The following is a 24,126-nucleotide window of genomic DNA, read 5'->3' as shown; positions in this document are numbered from 1 at the left end:
CCAGTGGTACTGGGGATTCCCTGGCTAGCTATTCATAATCCTACGATTTCGTGGAAACAGGGAACTCTACAGGGGTGGTCTGATGAGTGTTCAGGCAGGTGTGTAGGGTTTTCCAATCGGTGCGACAACGGTGGAGAGTCCAGACCAGGTTTCCACCGTGCGCATTCCAGCTGAGTATAACGATTTGGCTATCGTTTTCAGTAAAAAGAAGGCGACCCAATTACCACCCCATAGGCAGGGGGATTGCGTGATAAACCTCCAGGGTAACGCTGCACTCCCCAGGAGTCATGTGTATCCTTTGTCCCAGGAGGAGACGGTGGCTATGGAAACTTATATCACCGAGGCTCTGGGACAGGGGTACATTCGGCCCTCCATGTCACCTGTCTCTTCGAGTTTCTTTTTTGTGAAGAAAAAAGATGGTGGTTTACGTCCGTGTATTGATTATAGAGGTCTAAATTCCATCACGGTGGGTTTTAGTTACCCACTACCTCATTGCTACGGCAGTGGAATCATTTCACGGAGCGCAGTTCTTCACTAAACTGGATCTCAGGAGTGCTTATAATCTGGTGCGTATTCGGGATGGAGATGAGTGGAAAACTGCATTTAGCACTACTTCTGGCCATTATGAGTACCTCGTCATGCCATACGGTTTAAAGAATGCTCCAGCTATATTTCAATCCTTTGTGGATGAGATTCTCAGAGACCTGCACGGACAGGGTGTAGTGGTGTATATTGACGATATTTTGATCTACTCCGCTACACGCACTGCGCATGTATCTCTGGTGCGCAAGGTTCTTAGACGACTGCTGGAGCATGACCTGTATGTGAAGGCGGAGAAATGTGAGTTTTCCAAACAATCAGTTTCCTTCCTGGGTTATCGCATTTCCAGCTCTGGGTTGGTAATGGAGGGTGACCGCGTAAAAGCCGTGCGTAATTGGCCGACTCCGACCACGGTAAAGGAGGTACAGCGGTTCTTGGGGTTTGCCCATTACTACCGGAGGTTTATCCGGGGTTTTGGTCAGGTAGCTGCCCCTATTACCTCACTGCTGAAGGGGGGGCCGGTGCGTTTACAGTGGTCAGCAGAGGCGAACGGAGCTTTTCATAAGTTGAAGGCGATGTTTACTGAGGCGCCGGTGTTGGCGCATCCGGACCCTTCTTTGGCGTTTATAGTAGAGGTGGACGTATCCGAGGCTGGGGTTGGAGCGGTGCTCTCACAGCATTCGGGTGCGCCACAGAAGCTCCGCCCCTGTGCCTTTTTTTCGAAGAAACTCGGGCCAGCGGAGCGGAATTATGATGTGGGGGATAGGGAGTTGTTGGCTATGGTTAAGGCCCTGAAGGTGTGGAGACACTGGCTTGAGGGGGCCAAGCACCCTTTCCTTATCTGGACTGACCACCGTAACCTGGAGTATATCCGATCAGCTAGGAGACTGAATCCTCGTCAGACAAGGTGGGCCATGTTTTTCACCAGATTTCGTTTCACTCTCTCATATAGACCAGGTTCCCTCAACACTAAGGCCGACGCGCTGTCAAGACTCTATGACACTGAGGACAGGTCCATCGATCCTACTCCCATCATTCCGGCAGCTAAGCTGGTGGCACCAGTAGTATGGGATGTGGACGCGGACATCGAGCGGGCGCTAAGGGAGGAACCTGCGCCTCCACAGTGTCCGGTGGGTCGTAGGTACGTGCCGCTGGCTGTTCGTGATCAATTGATTCGATGGGCTCATTGTCTACCCTCGTCGGGTCACCCAGGTATTTTTAGGACAGTGCGAGGTCTTGAGAGGAAGTACTGGTGGCCCACTTTGAGGAGGGATGTGCGATTCTATGTTTCCTCCTGTTCGGTGTGCGCCCAGAGTAAGGCTCCTAGACACCTGCCAAGAGGTAAATTACAACCTCTTCCCGTTCCACAACGGCCGTGGACCCATCTATCGGTGGATTTTCTTACTGACCTTCCCCCCTCTCAGGGTAACACAACGATCCTGGTCGTTGTGGATCGGTTCTCTAAGTCCTGCCGTCTTATCCCATTGCCCGGTCTCCCTACGGCCCTACAGACTGCGGAAGCTCTTTTCACCCATGTCTTCCGGCACTATGGGGTGCCCGAGGATATAGTTTCTGATCGGGGCCCCCAGTTTATCTCCCGTGTTTGGAGGGCATTTATGGAACGTCTGGGGGTCTCGGTCAGCCTGACCTCAGGGTATCACCCGGAGAGTAATGGGCAGGTGGAGAGAGTGAACCAGGAGGTGGGTAGGTTTCTGCGGTCGTATTGCCAGGACCGGCCAGGGGAGTGGGCGAGATATATTCCCTGGGCAGAAATAGCCCAGAACTCACTAAGCCACTCCTCTACCAACATGTCACCATTTGAGTGCGTGTTGGGGTACCAGCCAGTCCTGGCACCGTGGCATCAGAGCCAGACTGAGGCTCCTGCGGTGGAGGAGTGGGTGCAGCGCTCTAAGGAGACCTGGAGGGCTGTCCAAGAGTCATTACGCCAAGCGAGTATAAGGCAGAAGAAGAGCGCTGACCGTCACCGCAGTGAGGCCCCCGTGTTTGCACCTGGGGACAGGGTCTGGCTCTCGACCCGAAACCTGCCCCTCCGCTTGCCCTGCCGGAAGCTGGGTCCGCAGTGTATAGGGCCATTTAAAGTCCTGAGGAGAATAAACGAGGTTTGTTATCGATTATTACTTCCTTCGTATTATCGTATTAACCCCTCGTTTCATGTGTCTCTTCTCAGGCCGGTGGTAGCTGGTCCCATGCAGGAAGGTGAGGTTCCGGAGGTTCCTCCGCCCCCTCTGGACATCGAGGGGTCCCCGGCGTACAAGATACGAGCTATTCTGGACTCGAGACGCCGGGTGAGGGGCTTGCAGTACCTCGTTGACTGGGAGGGGTACGGTCCGGAGGAGAGGTGCTGGGTTCCGGTGAGGGATATTCTAGATCCATGGATGTTGAGTGAGTTCCATCGCCTCCGTCCAGATCGCCCAGCGCCTCGGCCCCCGGGTCGTCCCCGAGGCCGGCGTCGGCGCGCTGCGGGAGCTGCGCGTCAGGGGGGGGGGGTACTGTCACGAATATTACCGAAGGTGACTCCCCTTCTTGTTCGGGTGGCGCTCGGCGGTCGTCGTCACCGGTCTACTAGCTATCGCCGATCCGTTGTTCTGTGTTCCTTTGGGTTTGTCTGATTGGTATCACCTGTTTCTTGTTTGGTTGTTAGGGTAGGGTTATATATAGTTTGTTCAGCCCGCTTCTGTTTCGTGCGGGCTTGTTAGTCTGTTTTGTTGTTTGAGTGTATTTTGTTTGTATTTGGGTTTCACGCTGTCCGTTTATATTTCTGATCATTTGTTTTTCTACTTTTGGTTCATGTTATGTTTCCGGGACATTAAAGCGTGTTTTTTCCCACATCTTTTGCTCTCTGCGCCTGACTCCACACCTCCTCACTCATTTATCGTAACAGGTGTAGTATGCATGCCTTTAAGATTGAGTTTATTGTAATATTTAATAGTGCACTATAGAATGTGTGAGAGACAGAGAGAGAGAGAGAGAGATTCATATGGAGTGTGGGGGGGATTAAGAGCATTAAAGTAAAAAGATAATACAGTTTACCTGTTTAACATCATAGGCAAAGAGCACATATTTCAAGTCCGGGGAAACGGAGTACTTTGCAACATTGAAATTGACCTACAAGACAAAGAAGAGGAAAAGAGAGTGAGAGCATTTTTAAGTGGGTATATCCGTTTGCTAACATGTCACTTTGAGTGGCAGGGTATATGTTTGAGTAAGTCTGTGGGCATGCATGTTCCGATGGTAAAGGGTTTTCACTTACAAATGTTGTGTTTGTCAGTACAATTTCAGTCTCATTGGTGAGGATGTTAAACTTGATTACGTGGCCATCGCGATTCCTGTAGATCACTTCTGAGTCTATGAAAGGAGAGACAAATAAGAAAAAACATGTCTTTCTGAAACAATTCCTCTGTCGATTTTTCTACTAAGAAGAAATCGCAAGGCCTTTGTTGCCATTTGAATGCAAGGCTGGATGGCTGTCAAAACCAGAACTGTACCTTGAATAAGGCTTTGTAGCCAAAGTTTTGACAATAAAAGTCTCCATTCTATCCCAATTTCCTTGTTTTTCTTCAGCATAGCAAAGACAGAATGTCCAGTACCCTGTCACATCCTTGTCTCTGGAAAATCAAATAACAATAGTAACATGACGGCACTGACTCCATTCATACACGTAAGCGCGTGACTGCACTGTGATCAACATATATGAAGCCAAATAATAATTTAATGGTGTATAGAAACAATTAGTCACCTTAAGTAAAACATTTTTTTTACAAAAATCTACATGTTCTCTATTGATGGGAAATGATTTCTGTGCCTAAGGAATGAAACACATACAGTGCCATCAGAAACTATTCACACCCCTTTTACTTTTTCCACATTTTGTTGTGGAATAGCAGAAGGCTGCTGAGTGGAGAACTGCTGATAAATAATGGCTGGAATGGAGAAAATGAAATGGCATCAAACACCTGGAAACCATTTATTGATACCATTCCACTCACTCCACTCTCCACCACAAGCCCGTTCCCCCAATTAAGGTGCCACCAAACTCCTGTTTAGTAAGGTCCCTCAGTTGAGCAGTACATTTCCAACACAGATTCAACCACTAAGACCAGGCAGTTTTTCCAATGCCTCGCAAAGAAGGGCATCTATTGGTAGATGGTTAAAAAAAAGCTGACATTCAATATCCCTTTGAGCATGGATGATATAGGACAATGATCTAAAACACAGGGACAGATCTACACTGGAGTTGCTAACCAAGAAGACAGTGAAAGTTCAGTGAGTGGTGAGTGGTGAGTGGCCAACAGTGAGTGGCCAAGTTACAGTTTTGACATAAATCTGTTCAGAAAATCTGTGGCAAGACCTGAAAATGATTGTCTAGCAATGATCAACAACCAATTTGACAGAGCTTGAAGAATTTTTTAAACAATAATGGGCAAATGTTGCACAATCCAGGTGTGGAAAGCTTATAGACTTACCCAGAAAGTCTCACAGCTGTAATTGCTGCCAAATGTGATTCTACCATGTATTTATCGAATAAAAAATTTAAAAAATCATGTATTTTTTAAAACAAATGTTACAATTTTTCTTCCACATGTATTTTGTGTGGATAGTTGACCAAAAATTTCAAATGAAATAGATTTTAAACCCACTTTGTAACACAACCAAATGTGGAAAAGTCAAGGTGTGTGAATACTTGTATGTAGCTTGTATTTTGTCCTGTGTTCTTGTTGTTGAATGCCACAGCATTATCTGCTATGTGATGTCATACGCAGACATGACCCTGAAATATCATCCAGCAGTACTGCAAATGGCAGACACACACACACATTGAGCAAATGATAGCATGCATTGCTAATCACTAATTCATACATGAGTTATGATCAAATGCAAACAAAACAAAGATGGAAGACAATCCATAACATTCTGTACAAGCTCAGACAGATATCCCATAATGAAGTTATTCATCTCTGTCAAAAGGTTATTTGGGGGTTATGCAACTGACAGGGCAACCCCAGCAGACCTGGCAACCCCGGCAGATATTGGATTCCTACAGTGGGAGCTGATCTCCTATACCCGCCTCTCAGCAGAGTCTCATTTGTCTGTCAACAATTTTCACATTCACAGCCAATCAGGTCCCGTTTGCCATGCTGTAGTTATCATGGGTTTGATTGATGGTTGATGGGGCCCTCACGGCCCAATCCCGCCCCATATTTTGTTCCTGTCATAACCTCTGTGAGCATATCACAGACATAAATGTCATCATCTAAAACAAGAAATCTGATGCCTCAAGACCACTGGTCGAAATATTTGTGTTTACCACGACCATATACAGTGGGGTCTGAAATGATTGACAACCTTGATAAAGGTAAGCAAAACGGACTGTATCAAATAAATAATTCAAATATTGAGCTATATTGTATGCTCAAATTATATTATTTCATACTAATAAAAATGTATGTATGACATGAAAATAGAGCTATTTGGCCACGCACATCAGTGGTGGATTTGGCGTCGAAATGAGAATGCATAAGCAGAAAATAACTCCATATCTACTGTAAAATATGGTGGTGGATCTTTGATGTTATGGGGCTATTTTGCTTCCACTGGTCCTAAGGCCCTTGTTGACTGTCAATGGCTTCATGAACTTTACCCAGTACCAGGACAGGATATATTAGCCAAAAACCTTTCTGCCTTTGCCAAGAGGCTGAAACTTGGCTGCATGTGGATCTTCCAGCAAGACAATAACCCCAAACACACATCAAAATCCACAAAGAAATTCTTAATTGGCCATAAAATCAACATTTTGCAATGGCCATCTCATTATCCGGACTTGAAACCCCATTGAAAACCTGTGGTTTGAGCGCAGACGAAGGATATCAAGGATCTGGAAGGATTCTGTACGGAGGAAGGGTCCTTATTAAAAACAGGGGTGTCAATCATGTATATCCCTAGCTTTTTGAGGAAAAAAATGTTCTCTAATCAATTGTATTAGTAGAAAATAATACATTTCTGTCACGCCCTGGTCAAAGTATTTTGTGTTTATATTTATGTATTTGGTCAGGCCAGGGTGTGGCATGGGGTTTTTGTAATTGTGGTGTGTTTGTCTTGGGGTTTTTGTGGTGGTATTGGGATTGTAGCTTAGTGGGTTGTCTAGCAAGGTCTATGGCTGTCTGGAGTGGTTCTCAATCAGAGGCAGGTGCTTATCGTTGTCTCTGATTGGGAACCATATTTAGGCAGCCATATTCTTTGAGTTTGTCGTGGGTGATTGTCCTGAGTGTCTTGATGTCCTTGTTTGATGTTAGTTGACACAAGTATAGGCTGTTTTCGGTTTTCGTTTCGTTTATTGTTTGTAGTGTTCGTGTTTAGTCGTGTTTACGTTTGTTTAAATAAACATGGATCGCAATCGACACGCTGCAGTTTGGTCCGACTCTCCTTCACTATATGAAAACCGTTACAGAATCACCCACCACCAACGGACCAAGCGGCGTGTCAACAGGCAGGAGCAGCCGAAAAAGGAGATGCTCAACAAGGATTTCTGGTCATGGGAGGAGATCTTCGACGGGAGAGGACCCTGGGCTAAACCAGGGAGTGTAGCCGCCCAAAGGAGCAACAGGAGAAGAGGCAACAGAGGCAGCAGCAGCAGGAGCAGCAGCAGCTACAGTGGGAGAGGTTGCACCACCTGGAGAAATGGACATGGGAGGAGGAATTGGACGGTAAAGGACCCTGGAATGAGCCTGGAGATTATTGTCGCCCCAAAGCCGAGCTGGAGGCAGCAAAAGCAGAGAGGCGGCATTATGAGGAGCTAGCACGGCAGAGCGGATGGAAGCCCGAGAGTCAGCCCCAAAATTTCTTGGGGGCTCACAGGGAGTATGGCTATGCCAGGTAGGAGACCTGCGCAAACTCACTGTGCTTACTGGGGGCTGGAGAGACCGGGCAGGCACCGTGTTATGCTGTGGAGCGCACGGTGTCTCCAGTGCGGGTGCACAGCCCGGTTCGGTATATTCCAGCTCCTCGTATCGGCCGGGCTAGAGTGGGCATCGAGCCAGGTAAGGTTGGGCAGGCTCGGTGCTCAAGAGCTCCAGTGCGCCTGCACGGTCCGGTCTTTCCAGTACCACCTCCACACCCCAGCCCTCCGGTAGCAGCTCCCCGCACCAGGCTTCCTGTGCGTGTCCTCGGCCCAGTACCACCAGTACCAGCACCACGCATCAGGCCTACAGTGCGCCTCGCCTCTCCAGCGCTGTCGGAGCCTTTCTCCTCTCCTGCGCTGCCGGAGTCTCCCGCCTATCTAGCGCTGTTAGAGCTTTCCTCATCTCCAGCGCTGCCGGAGTCTCCCGCCTGTTCAGCGCAGCCAGAGCCTTCCTCCGACACAGCGCTGCAGGAGTCTCCCGCCTGTTCAGCGCAGCCAGAGCTGCCAGTCTGCATGAAGCAGCCAGAGCTGTCAGTCTGCATGGAGCAGTCAGAGCTGTCAGTCTACATGAAGCAGCCCGAGAGCTGCCAGTCTGCATGAAGCAGCCAGTCTACATGGAGCAGCCAGAGCTGTCAGTCTACATGAAGCAGCCCGAGCAGCCAGTCTGCATGAAGCAGCCAGTCTACATGGAGCAGCCAGAGCTGTCAGTCTGCATGAAGCAGCCAGAGCTGTCAGTCTGCATGGAGCTGCCAGTCTGCATGGAGCTGCCAGTCTGCAAGGAGCTGCCAGTCTGCAAGGAGCTGCCAGTCTGCAAGGAGCTGTCAGTCTGCACGGAGCTGTCAGTCTGTAAGGAGCTGCCAGTCTGCAAGGAGCTGCCAGTCAGCACGGAGCCGCCAGAGCGGTCAGTCTAGCTAGTGCCGCCAGTCTGCCCAGCGCCGTGCCCCCAGTCTGCCCAGCACCCAGTCTGCCCAGCATTGCCAGTCTGCCCAGCATTGCCAGTCGGCCCAGCACCGCCAGTCAGCCCAGCACCGCCAGTCTGCCCAGCGCGTCAGTCTGCCCAGCGTTGTCAGTCTGCCCAGCGTCACCAGTCTGCCCAGCGCCGCCAGTCTGCCCAGCGCCGCCAGTCTGCCCAGCATCACCAGTCTGCCCAGCGCCGCCAGTCTGCCCAGCGCCGCCAGATCTGCCAATCAGCCAGACTCTTCCAGATCTGCCAGTCAGCCTGACTCTTCCAGATCTGCCAGTCAGCCTGACTCTTCCAGATCTGCCAGTCAGCCTGACTCTTCCAGATCTGCCAGTCAGCCTGACTCTTCCAGATCTGCCAGTCAGCCTGACTCTTCCAGATCTGCCAGTCAACCAGACTTTTCCAGATCTGCCAGTCAGCCAGGATCTGCCAGTCAGCCAGGATCTGCCAGTCAGCCAGGATCTGCTGAAACCACCAGCCAGCCAGGAGCTGGTAGATCTACCTGCCTGAGCTTCCTCTCACTCCTGAGCTTCCTCTCACTCCTGAGCTTCCTCTCACTCCTGAGCTTCCTCTCACTCCTGAGCTTCCTGAGCTCACTCCTGAGCTTCCTCTCACTCCTGAGCTTCCCCTCAGTCCCGAGCTTCCCCTCAGTCCCGAGCTGCCTCGGTCCCGAGCTGTACTTCAGTCCCGATCTGCTCCTCAGTCCAGTGGGGTTCTGGGTGAGGACTACTAGGCCATGGTCGGCGGCGAGGGTGGACTATCCAGGGACGAAGGGAGAGGGGACTAAGACATTAAAGGAGTGGGGTCCACGTCCCATGCCGGAGCCGCCACCATGGACAGACGCCCACCCGGACCCTCCCTATTGTTTTGAGGTGCGTTCGGGAGTCCGCACCTTAGGGGGGGGGGTTCTGTCACGCCCTGGTCAAAGTATTTTGTGTTTATCTTTATGTATTTGGTCAGGCCAGGGTGTGGCATGGGTTTTTTTGTAATTGTGGTGTGTTTGTCTTGGGGTTTTTGTGGTGGTATTGGGATTGTAGCTTAGTGGGTTGTCTAGCAAGGTCTATGGCTGTCTGAAGTGGTTCTCAATCAGAGGCAGGTGCTTATCGTTGTCTCTGATTGGGAACCATATTTAGGCAGCCATATTCTTTGAGTTTGTCGTGGGTGATTGTCCTGAGTGTCTTGATGTCCTTGTTTGATGTTAGTTGACACAAGTATAGGCTGTTTTCGGTTTTCGTTTCGTTTATTGTTTGTAGTGTTCGTGTTTAGTCGTGTTTACGTTTGTTTAAATAAACATGGATCGCAATCGACACGCTGCAGTTTGGTCCGACTCTCCTTCACTATATGAAAACCGTTACAATTTCCCAATTTTTTTGCATATAATATAGCTCAGTATTAAAATTATTTATTTTATACAGTAATTTTTGCTCATCTTCATCAAGCGTGTTAAATACTTTGGACCTAATAAGGACAATAAGAAACCAAATGACAAAATGAACCACCTAGGGTATACATTTTATTATCAGAGTTTGAGTAAGAGGGCTGATTCAGACTTAGGGAAATATTTTCCTTTGTTCTGTGTTTTAATTTAAGCACTTCTCAGGATTTGGTATTCCGACTTACCGTATGCAGGTGCCTAACAAACTCTTTGGGTGTTGCTCCCTTATGCGCACTATACGTTTATCTAAAGCCATCCCTTTAAATACAGTGTACCATTTCTTGACAGACTAGAGTAGGGTATATAGAGAGAACAGGTTCTGAGTATTAGGGATCATGAAGAAAGCCATCAAAATATGCATATTTGTCTAATTTTAATGGATTAATAAATATTGTGATCTTGTAGAGTGTTTATGGTTAGGAAAGTATTTATGAATCTACCTACTTCATAAAAAAAGCAGGTTTGGAGAGCCTTTACGCACGAGATATAGGCCTATTGGTGAATTGAAAAGAGGTTTGATTCATCCTGAAAGTTGACATATTCAGTTGTTTAAATCCATGAAATATTGGTAGGGCGGAAAATTGTACAATAGTGGTTGAAAAATAGTTATATAAATATATGAATCCTTACTGATGATGGAACTATGATGAACTGTGCTGTCCAGTTGTCATGAACCGTGCGCTAAGCTCCAGGTTGTATAAAACAGGAAAAGTTGGGGAATCTAAATATGTTAATACTTTATTTGTAAGTTTTCATGTTTGAGAACATAAGAGACATTGACAATGATACAATATTCCCAGTCCCCATCCCCCCCACACATATTAAGAAGGAAATTACAACAGCACTGCTGACATTAAGAATGTTGGATAGATTTCTGTTTTCTACTAGCAGCTCAAACAATACCTGGCTTACGACAGCATCCCCCAACCCTGGCCCTGGGGACCAGCATCCCCCAATCCACCACCCAACACACCTGACCCCCCATGTTACTCATGTTATTACACATTTTGTGTAATACATAGTCTATCGGTAAATAGCCCACCCATTTTTACCTACCTCATCCCCATACTGTTTATATTTATTTACTTTTCTGCTCTTTTGCACACCAATATCTCTACCTGTACATGACCATCTGATCATTTATCACTCCAGTGTTAATCTGCAAAATTGTAATTATTCGCCTACCTCCTCATGCCTTTTGCACACAATGTATATAGACTCTCTTTTTTTCAACTGTGTTATTGACTCGTTAATTGTTTACTCCATGTGTAACTCGGTGTTGTCTGTTCACACTGCTATGCTTTATCTTGGCCAGGTCGCAGTTGCAAATGAGAACTTGTTCTCAACTAGCCTACCTGGTTAAATAAAGGTGAAATAAAAATAAATAAAAATACCAACCTTTCAAATCACTTCATGGCTACGGACGTGAGTGCTTCGGGTCTGTAGTCATTTAGGCAGGTTACCTTTGTGTTCTTGGGCACATGGACTATGGTGGTCTGCTTGAAACATGGTATTACAGACTCAATCAGGGACATGTTGAAAATGTCAGGGAAGACACCTGCCAGTTGGTCAGCACATGCCCGGAGCACGCGTCCTGGTAATCCATCTGGCCCCGCAGTCTTGTGTATGTTGACCTGTTTAAACATCTTCCTCACATCAGCTACGGAGAGCGTGATCACTCAGTCGTCTGGAACAGCTGATGCTCTCATGAATGCCTCAGTGTTGCTTGCCTCGAAGCGAGCATAGAAGTGATTTAGCTTGTCTGGTAGGCTCATGTCACTGGGCAGCTCGCGGCTGTGCTTCCTTTTGTAGTCTGTAAAATTTTGCAAGCCCTGCCACATAAGACGAGCATCGGAGCCGGTGTAGTATGATTCAATCTTAGCCCTGTACTGACCCTTTGCCTGTTTGATGGTTCGTCGCAGGGCATAGCAGGATTTCTTGTAAGCTTCCGGGTTAGAGTCCCGCACCTTGAAAGCGGCAGCTTTATGTTTTGTTTCAAAACAGAGAAAGTGTTAATAAATAGCACAGTGTTTCAAGTTCTTTATTTTTGTGCAGGTTTCTGTGTCTGCGTGAGGGACATGTTTGTGCCTGTTGTGAGGTCATTTAGAGTCAGGCATGGCAATGAAGTAGCTTTATTATTATTCCACATCAAAAAAAGCTCCATCAAAATCTGTCAGTTTAAGCTAGAGATATCTGCCTATATCGGCCTTCCACATCTGCAATCGAAGGTGGCCGAGTTACAGCGGTGTTTGTAAGACAATGAGACATCCCGAAAATCGGTTTTCTCAAGAGAATGTCTGTAGCGTTCGAACTGTTTGGACTTACGAACACAAAGGTGTTCTCCGTTTTTCTCTACGACCTCCACAAGTGTCACGGGACTCATCTGAAGTTAGTAACGCAGATGTGCCAACTTCTGTCTGTAGCGTCTGAACCGTTTGGACTACAAACTAATATGAGACTTTCCGAACATAATGACTTCCATTCATTTGTATGGTGTTCTCTACGATCCACACATGATTCACAGGACTAGTCTGAAGGTAACCCATACAAATTAATGGAAGTATGGAGGCAGATTTGTAACAACAAAACAAGGGGTTAAATATGTTTAAAAATATGTCCTTTACATTCTTATATCTCCTAGATATAAGACAAACACTTCAAAATCCTATTCCTTAAGATTTATTTTGTGACTGTCTTTTTTGCCATTTATGAAAGTGTTATTCAATGTGTTTCTATGGGCTGTAGTAACAAAGACCAAATTCAACATTTTATGAATAAATATTTTGATATAGATGTTTTTATACCTAAAAGGGTCCTACAATTCTAAATAAAATAGCTAAATGATCCATGGCATGGCCATCTTAAAACAATTCCATATGTGGCTTGGTAGAAACCCCACCCCAAAGGCTTAAACTTTACATATTCGTCCTTGCAAAAGAGTGTCTAACCCCAAACAGATGCCGACCATGAGTTTGGACAGCACAGCGGACCCTCAGGAATGATCCTGGTGTTCCAAAGAACTGCGGTCACCTAGGCCGCTGCATGCATCGCAAATGTAAAAAATAATCTCTCATTGAAATCAAAAACTCTGGTTCTGAGCCTAAATTTGGAGACACTTATAATGTGTGAAGTAGCACTACAAAACTTTGACTTTATGGCAACTAAGTTACTGTAGGGGTTTCGGGTAACTTTCCATTTGAGGGTTAATTGAGATAGGGGTGAGAGGATGATCTTTAAAACATTGCGAGCCATCGATAGGCCTTTTTCCGTGCTTGTCTACTTAAATAATGGAACGTTCCACACTGAAAAGTACAAACGAAGACTCTAATGCATAAGTAATGTGCTACTTCTGTAACATGTTAAATAATGAATAACTCAGGCCCTTTTACCAGTCTGAAAATCCCCGGCATAGGGTTGGGCTTGTAGTTACCCTGCCCTCCCACTGTAGCCTGTCCTCAAGCTCCATCTCCATCTGCCTGCAGCAGCCCCCTGCAAACTAAACTAAACTGAAAACCATGAGACAAACCTTTCAGGCTTTTCGCTGGACAACAGTACACCACGGCTGTGGAACACACAACCAGACTCTGTCAGGACTGCAGTGTCCCTCCTCTCAAGTTTTTCATTTAACTCAATACATTCCTCTTTCCGTTTTTATAGACTGAATACTCCTCAGTCCTATAATTGTGACTTTCATAACAGACTTCTATGACATGGCATTGACATGCAGCCTAGCCCATATGAGGGATGATTCAAGGAAAGTGTTGTCAACACTTCAAAATAGGGATCACATATTACGAACTTATTTGCGTATATGAAGTGTGTATATAAGTAGCTAATTTGTATTACCAGCCATTTATACCTAATGAATGGCTAATAATACCCAATAAAGACCTAATTAGCTACTTATACTGCAAATCAATGCCTTTGTCGGAGTGATCCCTATACTGCCGTTACCAAAGTCTGGATCACTTTCCTAAAGCGATGACCTGCCCATAGTTATAGACAACACGCAACACGTGTGACCGAAATGGTCTAAAACATGCGTTATTGCCTCCCTACAATGCACCTTTTAAAGTAAATTTTCCTAACGTTGGCAGAGATCACATTCACTGTAAATGCTGTATATGTCGGCTCAATAATAAATTGCGTTTAAAGACGTCCTCTATTGTTTTTTAGACACAACTGCAAACTTCAAGGAGTAGAGCATTCAAGAATTTGATCTGATGGGAACTTGTGATGTCATCGGCCTCCCCCCTTTCTTGAGGAACAATAGAGGAGCAATAGAGGAAAGGCCCACTTGTGCTATGTCATGACATACTGTACCTGGACCACCTATTGAGATATGCCTTTTGATCAGTAAATCAGGTGTTAAATGAGGTGAGAAGGTCACGCGCTATGTGCTTGTTGACAATGCACCGTTGATTAGATCCCAGGTATTATCTGTTTACCAAGAAACTAATTTGCATGGCCTATCATATTAATGAATCAGATTCCTTCTTCTTCCTCCTTCAGGAAGAATGATTCAGTTAATGATAATGGCCATGAGGAGTGGAGTCATTATGAGTCAGATTCTAATGGAAAGAAGGGTATAAGAACAAGCTCCTTGTAGAAATAGATGTGATTGAGGGGTTGTGAGAGTTATGCACTTCCTCAGACATACTGAGCAAATCATTTTTTCTTAAACCGTCGGTTTGATTGCGTTCTTGAGTTCTGTCTGTGGCATCTGCCGCTGTAACCCAGGCAGACTGAACACACACACACACATACAGTACGTACATGAACAAACACCAGACGACAGATGATTGACAATGCAGAATTGGTTTCCTCCTAGGGCAGTCTGTGAAATATCAAGGTATTTGATATTAACAATAGATTCTGATGTAACATACTAACATGGAATTCCTAATGATCGTTTTTGATGGCATGTGTCAGTCCTTCCGTCCTTCTTTGTAGAACAATACCAGTGAAACAGAAGTTATGTCTGATAGTCAAACCTGACAAATAATAGGGTATATCCATTTGAATTCAATCACTTTCTGACAGAACCACTTTTGATTTGAACGAAACCTCCCATCCATATTCGCCTATTGGAGAAGTGTTCAGAAAGTGACTTTTTGGACCTACTGTAACAGCCATGTCTTCATCACAGGAAAAGATAAACAGTTGAGATATATATAATTTAGAAGCTTACATACAGGGTTGTCAAACTATTTTATCATTTCAAAAACAATACGTTTTATAATATAAATGCACTTTTTTTTCTCCCTCTAGCCTCAATTATCAAAAAACACAAACTCAGATTTGGTAGCTTAGACCCTATTTTACATAATATAATGTTTTTGTGTTGTGCCCACCATAGGTTGAGACACAACTTGCTCATGAATACAATCATGTTTTGGCTGATAAATGTGATAAAATATGAAGTAAACATTTCAAATGATACCAAAAAGATGGTTGGAAGTCCACACATCAGAGAATGTTGACTTGAATGGGAATATCTGTTGTTTTAAATTACACTGTCAATCCACCATAGGAAACCTATTGAAATCGTAGAAATACAGATACTAGAATAGACATGACCATTTAAGTTGACATTCGACGGTGGATGGATGTCATCTTTGTGGTAATAATTAGAAGTAAAAAGTGTAATTCAATTCAAATTTCAATGGTGTATTAGCTAAATTGCAGTGGTCTGAAGGGATAGGTCCAATCTATGAATTCTATTTCTATGATTGAAATGACACCCACCCTGTATTCAAGATCATGTTGTGTCTCAACCGATGGCGGGTACAACACAAAAACCTCAGATGTTGTGAAATAGAGTCTACCCAGCAAACCAAAACTGGTTCTGTGAAAGTTCTCCGAACATTCGTTCTCATAACACAAAAACTGTCCAGCCTGCTAATAATTATAGAATGTTGTATAAAACATTTGCCTGATGTTACAAGAACGTTCCTAGAACACATTTAATCTGTTCTTTAAAGGTTCCCAGAATGTTTCATTAGGTGTGGGAACAGTCTGTGTGGCGGAAGAATCATAACTAGTTAGGTAACATAGATCATTTAGATGCCTTATCTATATAATATGCTTATATGATATGATTGTTATTAGAATGTATTCCTTCTGACTCTGGTGTTGGCAGTTGCACTTCGTCCCTCAGCTGGGGCTCAGTCACCTGGGGCCCAGAGAGGGGAGAGGTCAGGCTTGCCTTTCACATGTCTCTTGTGCTATGCAGAGTATCAGAAAGAGAGGAGGACAGGAGTGAACATTGTCTTCATATGTGAATGTGTCTTTACCTATTCTAAACCATGTGAAGGGATGGCGCGATTAATAGAGAACTAATTACTTGTCTCCACAATGTCTGTGCACCAGTCACTCCCTCCTTCGGCCTTGGGGGAAACCATTGTATGTCATCTCTGACGTTGCACCTATCCTGGGGTAGTATATGACCTAGAGGCTCACTTCTCTCAGTGAGCTTGTCCAGGCGTGCGATCAAGAAGGGGTTTTACTTGAGATGGGAGTATCTGGAGTTGACAACTGATTTATGCCATATAATGAATGGGTGTTTCCGTGCTATGAAGTACCAGGAACAAGATAGGAGCCTCGTCTTAGGGGCCAGAACAGTCTTCATAACAAATGCTATCTGCTGCGGGATACCCCTTTCTCATATATCAAGTTTCACCTTGTGACCCATTCCATACGTCTGTTGTTTGTCATGAAGACTTAAAGGGTGTATCTTTTCTATAAAATATATTTGTATTCTTCATATGTCAGAGCTACTCGTCACAACACTTGGAAGTGTTGAGCCGACCAGCCTCATCATTATAGAAGCAATTGCTCAATGCTTTCCTTATTAATACGTTTTGAATAAAGTATTTTCCTGATTGGTGATTGACCTTGTCTCTCCTCATTATTGATTAGAATTTCCACGACATCTGGTGGGAACATTTTAGGGACATAACAAAATATATGTTTCCAAAACGTAAAAACTGTCCAGTGGTGCGGAAGATTGTAAAAATGTTATTTTAGGCTGCAAAACATTTACCTGATGTTAGAAGAATGTTCCCAGTACACATTTTGTCTGTTCTTTAAAGGTTCCCAGAATGTTTCATTAGGTTGTGGGAACAGTCTGGTGGGAACATTGTGGGGACACAAACATTTAGCCAAAGCACAAAAACTGTCCAGTTGGGCTGACATTCAGATAATGTTTACATGTACACAAAACATTCATAAACTGTTTAAGTTAGGTTGCATAGGACATTTCTATAATGTTGTAAAAATGTTGACAGAACACCTGGTCTAAGTTCTTTTAAGGTTCCCAGAACATTTAATTAAGTTATGGGAGTTGTCTGGTATGTTGCAAGAATATTCTTGTGATATTCACATATAGTAGGTTGCACAACGTTCCAATATTTACAAATATGTCTGTTATTATTACGTTCATAGCATGTGTTTTTAGGTTTAACATACTATTCTATTGATGTTCACTCAAAATACATTTTACCTTCTCTTGGAGGTCTTCAGAACATTTCAAGTACATTTCGAAAATGGTATATTTAAGTTTTATCTAATAGTACAACAATATTTTCAGCTTAACGCATAAGAAAGCAGATTGGAATACCTCCCCATTATGTTTCTCTCCAGATTTAATGGCAATTTAAATTTGAGGACGGTATTGTAAACAGACGATCAGTGGGGATGACACCTTAATTGGGGATGACAGACTCATAGCAATGGCTGGAACGGAATTGATGGAATGGTATTGAACACATCAAACACATGGTTTCAATGTGTTTGACATCAATCCATTTACTCCATTCCAGACATTATTATGAGCTGTACTCCCCTCAGCAGTCTCCTGTGTTATTGTAGCTGATAAAGAGACACATGGCATTTTAATATAATTCAAAAGATATTTCTAACAGTATTTAATCATACAAGTACAACCATATTTTTTACACTTCATATGCTGATCATCTGGTGCGGCAGGTAGCCTTGTGGTTAAGCGTGTTGGGCCAGTAATTGAATTGCTGCTGGTTTGAATCCCTGAGCTGGCAAGGTGGAAAAATCTGCCGTTCTGCCCTTGAGCAAGGCAGTTAATCTCTAAAAGTCAAAACTGTTGGGGGAGGGGGTGCTAAAATAACATATGGAATTACTTTAAGATGGTCATACCATGGATAATTTAGCTATTTGTTTTGGAATTGTATGATCTATACCTTTTTTTGGGATGTCTCATGGGCTGACAAAGGCTGCTGTAGTTCTGCCACCTTCCATCGCAGATGCGGAAGGCCGCCATAGGCGGATGTGGTGGATTGAGATTTAGCTCATGCAAAGGAACTGATATCTCTAGCTTAAACTGACATATTTTGATGTTGATTTTTTATTATGTTTCTTAGGTTGACGTACGTACAGGTGCATCAATAGACTCTTATTAAGCAACAACAACTCCCAGAGTGCTGATGACATATTTTGCATATTTTATAAAGTATTTCAGATTTTTTTTATTTAAAAAAAACCCATTATATTTGTGTCTACATTCAACTGGTAAAAGTGGATTGTGATATGATTATGGAAAATAAATCCATATGAGGGTGTAGCGTCCGGCCTTAAAGGTCCAATGCAGCCGTTTTTATCTCAATATCAAATCATTTCTAGGTAATAATTAAGTACCTTACTGTGATTGTTTTCAATTAAAACGGACCCCCCCAAAAAGTGCAATAGTAAAGAGCTAAATCATAAAATTATTTGTTACAAGTACACAGCATATGAAAATGATGGAAACATTTCAACAACTTAGAAATTCTGTTCTGATTGAAGGTCACAGCTATCACATGGATGTATTCTACTAAATCAAGAATGTCTATATTTTGTCCAGATTTATAAATCCAGTCAGAAATGCATAATTTAAACTTCAAAAAATAAAACATTATGTTAAAAATTACTGTTCCATTTTTTAAAAATGCACTCATAATAATGGCTGGAACGGGGCAAATAGAATGGCATCAAACCATGTGTTTGATATATTTGATACCGTTCCAATAATTCCGCTCCAGCCATTACCACAAGCCTGTCCTCCCCAATTAAGGAGCCACGAACCTCCTGTTTTTGAGATGCTTGACACGGTCCGACCCCTGTCTTATTTTATTAGCAAAAGTGATCCTAGATGAGCACTCATAGTTTGGATACCTTGTAAATATGGGCCCAGAAGTATGCAGCATATAAAGAGGATGGGTGTAGAGATAGTAAATAACCTAGTTATCAGTATTTCCCTGGGTTACTTGTCTAAGAAGGCTAAAAGGGAAGCATGGTATTCCTGATCGACCATACACGCATGGCTATACACTCAATAAAGAATCTGTACGAGAGCTTCCCTGGTGGCGCAAAGGATAAAAGCACTGGATTGGGAACAAAAATGTGTAAGTGTAAAAAATATGGTTGTGTTTGTATGATTAAATATTGTTCAAATGTCCTATGACTGAAATAATGTCCAGATTGTCAACTTATGAAGTGTATAATGGTTATCTTAATATGACTCACTTGCTGACCAGACCGGACTCGTCATGTGCGAAAGTGTTGAAAAATAAATTTACACATACATGTTATCCAATCATTGCACCCACACTGCTCGCGCGCGATAGCGAGCGTCTACGTGGCCTGGCGCTAAAATATAATTTGATTCTATTTGTGACGCTCCATGCGCTGCAAGTCCTGCCTCTCAAATCTCAACATTGGTTTTTAGGAGCATATACCCACAAGGGTGATTTGAAAAATGAACTGACGTCCACACTACAGTCGGTTGTAGTAATACACCGTAAAGTTGGTTGCCAACCGCCATATAATGCCCAAAGAAGAAAAAGAAGCCTGAAGAAAGGAGGCGAGATGACAAGAAACAAATTCGGTTCACCGTTTTATCTGTTAATTAATTGTCGGAGTAGAGGACCTTGTGCATTTCAGGTAAAATAATAACCCAATGTTTATATCCCAGGACAAATTAGCTAGCAACAGCAAACTAGCTAGCTAAATTTCCATAAATGTTTAATGCTATTCGACCTGTCCCCAAATTAATATAATTGGTTCAGAGTTTGTTTTGATATTTCAACCTGCGTGTCCTGATCGTGTCTGGTGTGGGGGTACAAAATCAACATGCGTGAGCAGTTTGGTCAGCATGTAAATACAGTTCAAATGTCCTATGAATTAAATTCAAATGCTGAGAATGTTGTGTTAATGTTAAAGCTTAAATATAACATTTTCTAAATGTTCTTGAAATGTTCTGAGGAACTCCAAGACAAGGTCAAATTAATATTGTGTGAACACCGATGGAATGGTATGTTAAACCTAAAACAAATATTCTTATACGGACTAATTTGTAAATTGTGGAACATTGTGAGAATGTTCTGCGCAACCTACAGTATGTGAATATCAGAGGAATATTTTTGCAACATCCCAGACAACTCCCATAACTTAGACAAGGTGTTATGTCAACATTCATTCTTACAACATTATAGAAATGTTCTGCGCAGCCTAACTTAAACATTGTATGAATGTCATCACAACTAAACATATTTTATGTTTTGGGAACCTATCTCTAATGTACCCACACTGTTCCCACAACCTAATGAAATGTTCTGGGAACCTTTAAAGAACTCCAAAAGGCTGTACTGTCAACATTCTTGCAACATCAAAGGAATGTTTTATGCACACTGATACAAACATTATCTGAATTTCAGCACAACTGGACAGTTTTATTGTTCTGGAAAAATTATTGCACAATCAGGTGACTGTTTTTGCAACATAAAATAAACATTTTAGAATCATGGAAAGAGTAGCTGCTACTTTCACAACAGCTAATTGAGATCCTTATAAAATACCAATACCAATCAACCACACAACTGGACAGTTTTTGTGTTTTGTGAAAATATATTTTGTGATGTCCCCACAATGTTCACACGAGTCTGTTGCTACAACATAATGAAACATTCTGGGAACCTTTAAAGAACACAATAAATATAAACATTTTAGTTTTGCTGGGAAAACATTACTGGTAAATTATGTCACTACATTACTGTCACGACTTCTGCCGAAGTCGTTGCCTCTCCTTGTTCGGGCGGTGCTCGGCGTTCGACGTCACCGGCCATCATCATCGATCCATTTTTCATTTTCCATTGGTTTTGTCTTGTCTTCCCACACACCTGTTTTCAATCCCATTCATTACCTGTTGTGTATTTAACCCTCTGTTTCCCCTCATTTCTTTGTCAGAGATTGTTTATTGTCAGTTTAGTGTTTTTTGTATAGGTGCGCGACGGGTCTTCGTACCCATATTTGTTTATATTCATTTTTCTATTTAGTGTTATGGAGCATGTTACTTGGACATTTAAAAGACTCCATTTTACACTCCGTTTGAGTCTCTTGCGCCTGACTTCCCTGCCACCTATACACATATATCTGACAATTACCTGGAAACCGAATGAGAACTTTTGGGGAATGTTCTCTGGTGGTTGTTACAGATGTTGAGCATATTTTAGTGAATGTTAGGAGAACATTCCAATCCTATTTAATCTAAAAATAAATAAAAAATTGTTTTCAAAAACATTCTATCATCCTAGTGTTAAGATAAAACAATAACTACAACTTATTGGAAATCTTAGCTAATGTTCTGGGAATAATTCCGGTTTGCTGGGTAAGCTACAACATATGTGAAAAAAAGTTTACACGTTATTAGATAATTGACATTAAAGATTTTTAAAAAATTAAAAATTAAATCCATGAAATTATTTAATAGTTTGACAAACCTGTTTGAAAGCTTTTAAATTAAATAATTCTCAACTGTTGATCTTTTCCAGTGAAAAAGACATGGATGTCTCATGGTATGGTAGGGTATACAAAATGGGTCAAATTTGAGCACTTTATTGCTTGAATGTTATGGCATTCAGGTCGAAAATGTCACTTTCTGAGCACTTCTACAATGGGCAAATATGTTTTGTAAGGTGTCGTTAAGATCAAAACGGGTGCTGACAAAGTGCCTGAATTCCACTGGATTTACCCAATACTTACTCATCCACATTGGCATTACGCCCATGAATCTGTCTTTCTTGTGTCACACGAACATTAAGTGTTAAAAGTACAACCAAAACCCTGTAAAAGTACACTAGCCACAGTGTTAAATCAGATCACGAACACAACCATCTGACTTTCTCTAAACCTATAAGTGAAAGCATTGATGATTGAACTGGCATTTTGCAGATTGGGATACAAAGGTAATGGTTGCTAAATGTACTACGATTGCAGAGGCTCATGTCCAAGGGAGAAACACTGCACAATGAAATAGGCAACACACAAATGCTTTATTTAATCAAAGGTTATGTAACAGATGAACGATGTAGTGCTGGTCCCTAAGGTTCTCCAAAAAGTCAGACCCGGTCAAGCTTGAAGCTAACTTGGCAAAGATTAAACTTGTAAGTGCCTGAGTCCGCAGTACTCGCTACAGTGCGCACCACATGTTTTATGGATAGGCATGTGACACAATGTGCAGAAGACACTGCACTAGTCATCAGTGTTCTGTAGAAATAGCTCATTTGTAACTTGCAGTATCATATGCTTCTGCTATTGAATAAATGTCATATCAAAGGAGTTAATTGATTACTGTGAGTGTCAAAGACTACGAATGAGCCTGCTGCAGTCGCCTCAGTGAATCTAACTTTGGATATCTGGAGCAATTAGCGCCCCCATAAATCAACACATGAATATATCACAGCTGACAAAGACAGACGGCCAAGATGATATGTGCAACTTATAACCCTTTTTCATCAGGACCCATGATATGTATTTCTGAAGTTACACCATCTTGCACCACACCATAGGCTAAATAAACCATGCATATACACTGAGTGTAGAAAACATTTGGAACACCTTCCTAATATTGAGTTGTACCCCTTTTCCCCACAGAACAGTCTCAATCAACGGGGCATGGACTACAAGGTGTCGAAGCATTCCACAGGGATGCTTGTTGACTCCAATGCTTCCCACAATTGTGTCAAGTTGGCTGGATGTCCTTTGGGTGGTGGACCATTCTTTATACACACAGGAAATTGTTGAACATGAATAACCCAGCAGCGTTGCAGTTCTTGACACACTCAAACCTGTGCGCATGCCACATACTACCATTCTCAGTTCAAAGGCACATAAAAATGATGTCTTGCCCATTCACACTTTGAATGGCACACATACACAATTTATGTCTCTAGGCTTAAAAATCCTTATTTAACCGGTCTCCTCCCCTTAATTTACACTGATTGAAGTGGATTTAACAGGTGACTTCATCAAGGCATCATAGCTTTCACCTGGATTCAACTGGTCAGTCTGTCAGAGTTTCCCAAACTCGGTCCTCGGGACCCCAAGGGGTGCACGTTTTGGTTTTTACCCTAGCAGTACGAAGCTGATTCAAATAATAATTGAATAATCAAGCTTTGATCATTTGAATCAGCTGACTAGTGTTAGTGCAAAAAACTAAATGCACACCCCCTGGGGTCCCGAGGACCGAGTTTAGGACCGTTCTATGTCATGGAAAGAGCAGCAATGTTTTGTACACAGTGTATTTCATCAATGTTATACATGGATCTTGATCATTGAATAACATCTGAATTAGCTACAAAGAACACTATTCATTAACCCTACTCTGTTGACACATTTAGGGAAAGGGGGATACCTAGTCAGTTGCACAACAATGCATTCAACCCAACACCTCTAATGAGTGTTGGAGAGTGGAAAACACACTCCATTGGTTGTGGGTGTTATAGTGGGTGTTATAGGACTGGGTGTTATAGTGGTGTGGCTATATGCAGACTGGAGTCCCATGCTCCAGTGGAGAACCAGGTTATCCACAGACAGTGGATATGAAATATTAAATTACAACATCAATAGTCTGTTGTGGAATATTTTGGAGATTTATCACCGTTACTATATTACCATCGAGTTTGTTTACTATGTTTTGCTCCTGGCAATGAGTTATGTAGGATCATGGATCTATGCTACTTAGCTCTCACCCTGTTAAAGGGATCCATCAGGATTTTGGCAAGGCCATTTATCTACTTCCCAGTGTCAGATGAACTTGTGGATACCATGTCTCTGTGTCCAGCATGAAGGAAGTTAGAGGAAGTTTCACGAGATCATGATAACTGGAGGTCTATGGGTATCTGCTAGCATGCTAGTGTTTCCATTTGCTTAGAACGTGTTTTTAGAGACAGGTGAGACTTTTTCTGCAGAAAGTACAGATTGGCT

At 43.1% G+C, this 24,126-nt stretch overlaps 1 protein-coding gene across 1 annotated transcript in view; it reads right to left on the bottom strand.

The window, feature by feature from the left end:
- The window catches only part of LOC112225108 (inactive dipeptidyl peptidase 10), a 150,666-nt gene that overhangs the window by 67,368 nt on the left and 59,172 nt on the right, over window positions 1–24,126 (bottom strand). Inside the window, exons 4-5 of the mRNA XM_024388761.2 lie at window positions 3,812–3,906; window positions 3,592–3,666 (exon numbers count right to left, since the gene is read on the bottom strand). Coding sequence (XP_024244529.1) covers window positions 3,592–3,666; window positions 3,812–3,906 — 170 coding nt within the window. The remainder of the gene's footprint in view (window positions 1–3,591; window positions 3,667–3,811; window positions 3,907–24,126) is intronic.

This window comes from Oncorhynchus tshawytscha, linkage group LG26, assembly GCF_018296145.1.
Source record: "Oncorhynchus tshawytscha isolate Ot180627B linkage group LG26, Otsh_v2.0, whole genome shotgun sequence".
NCBI classification, from domain to species: Eukaryota; Metazoa; Chordata; class Actinopteri; order Salmoniformes; family Salmonidae; genus Oncorhynchus; species Oncorhynchus tshawytscha.
The sequence above is the reverse complement of the archived record's forward strand: the minus strand, read 5'-3'. Positions and strand labels throughout refer to the sequence as shown.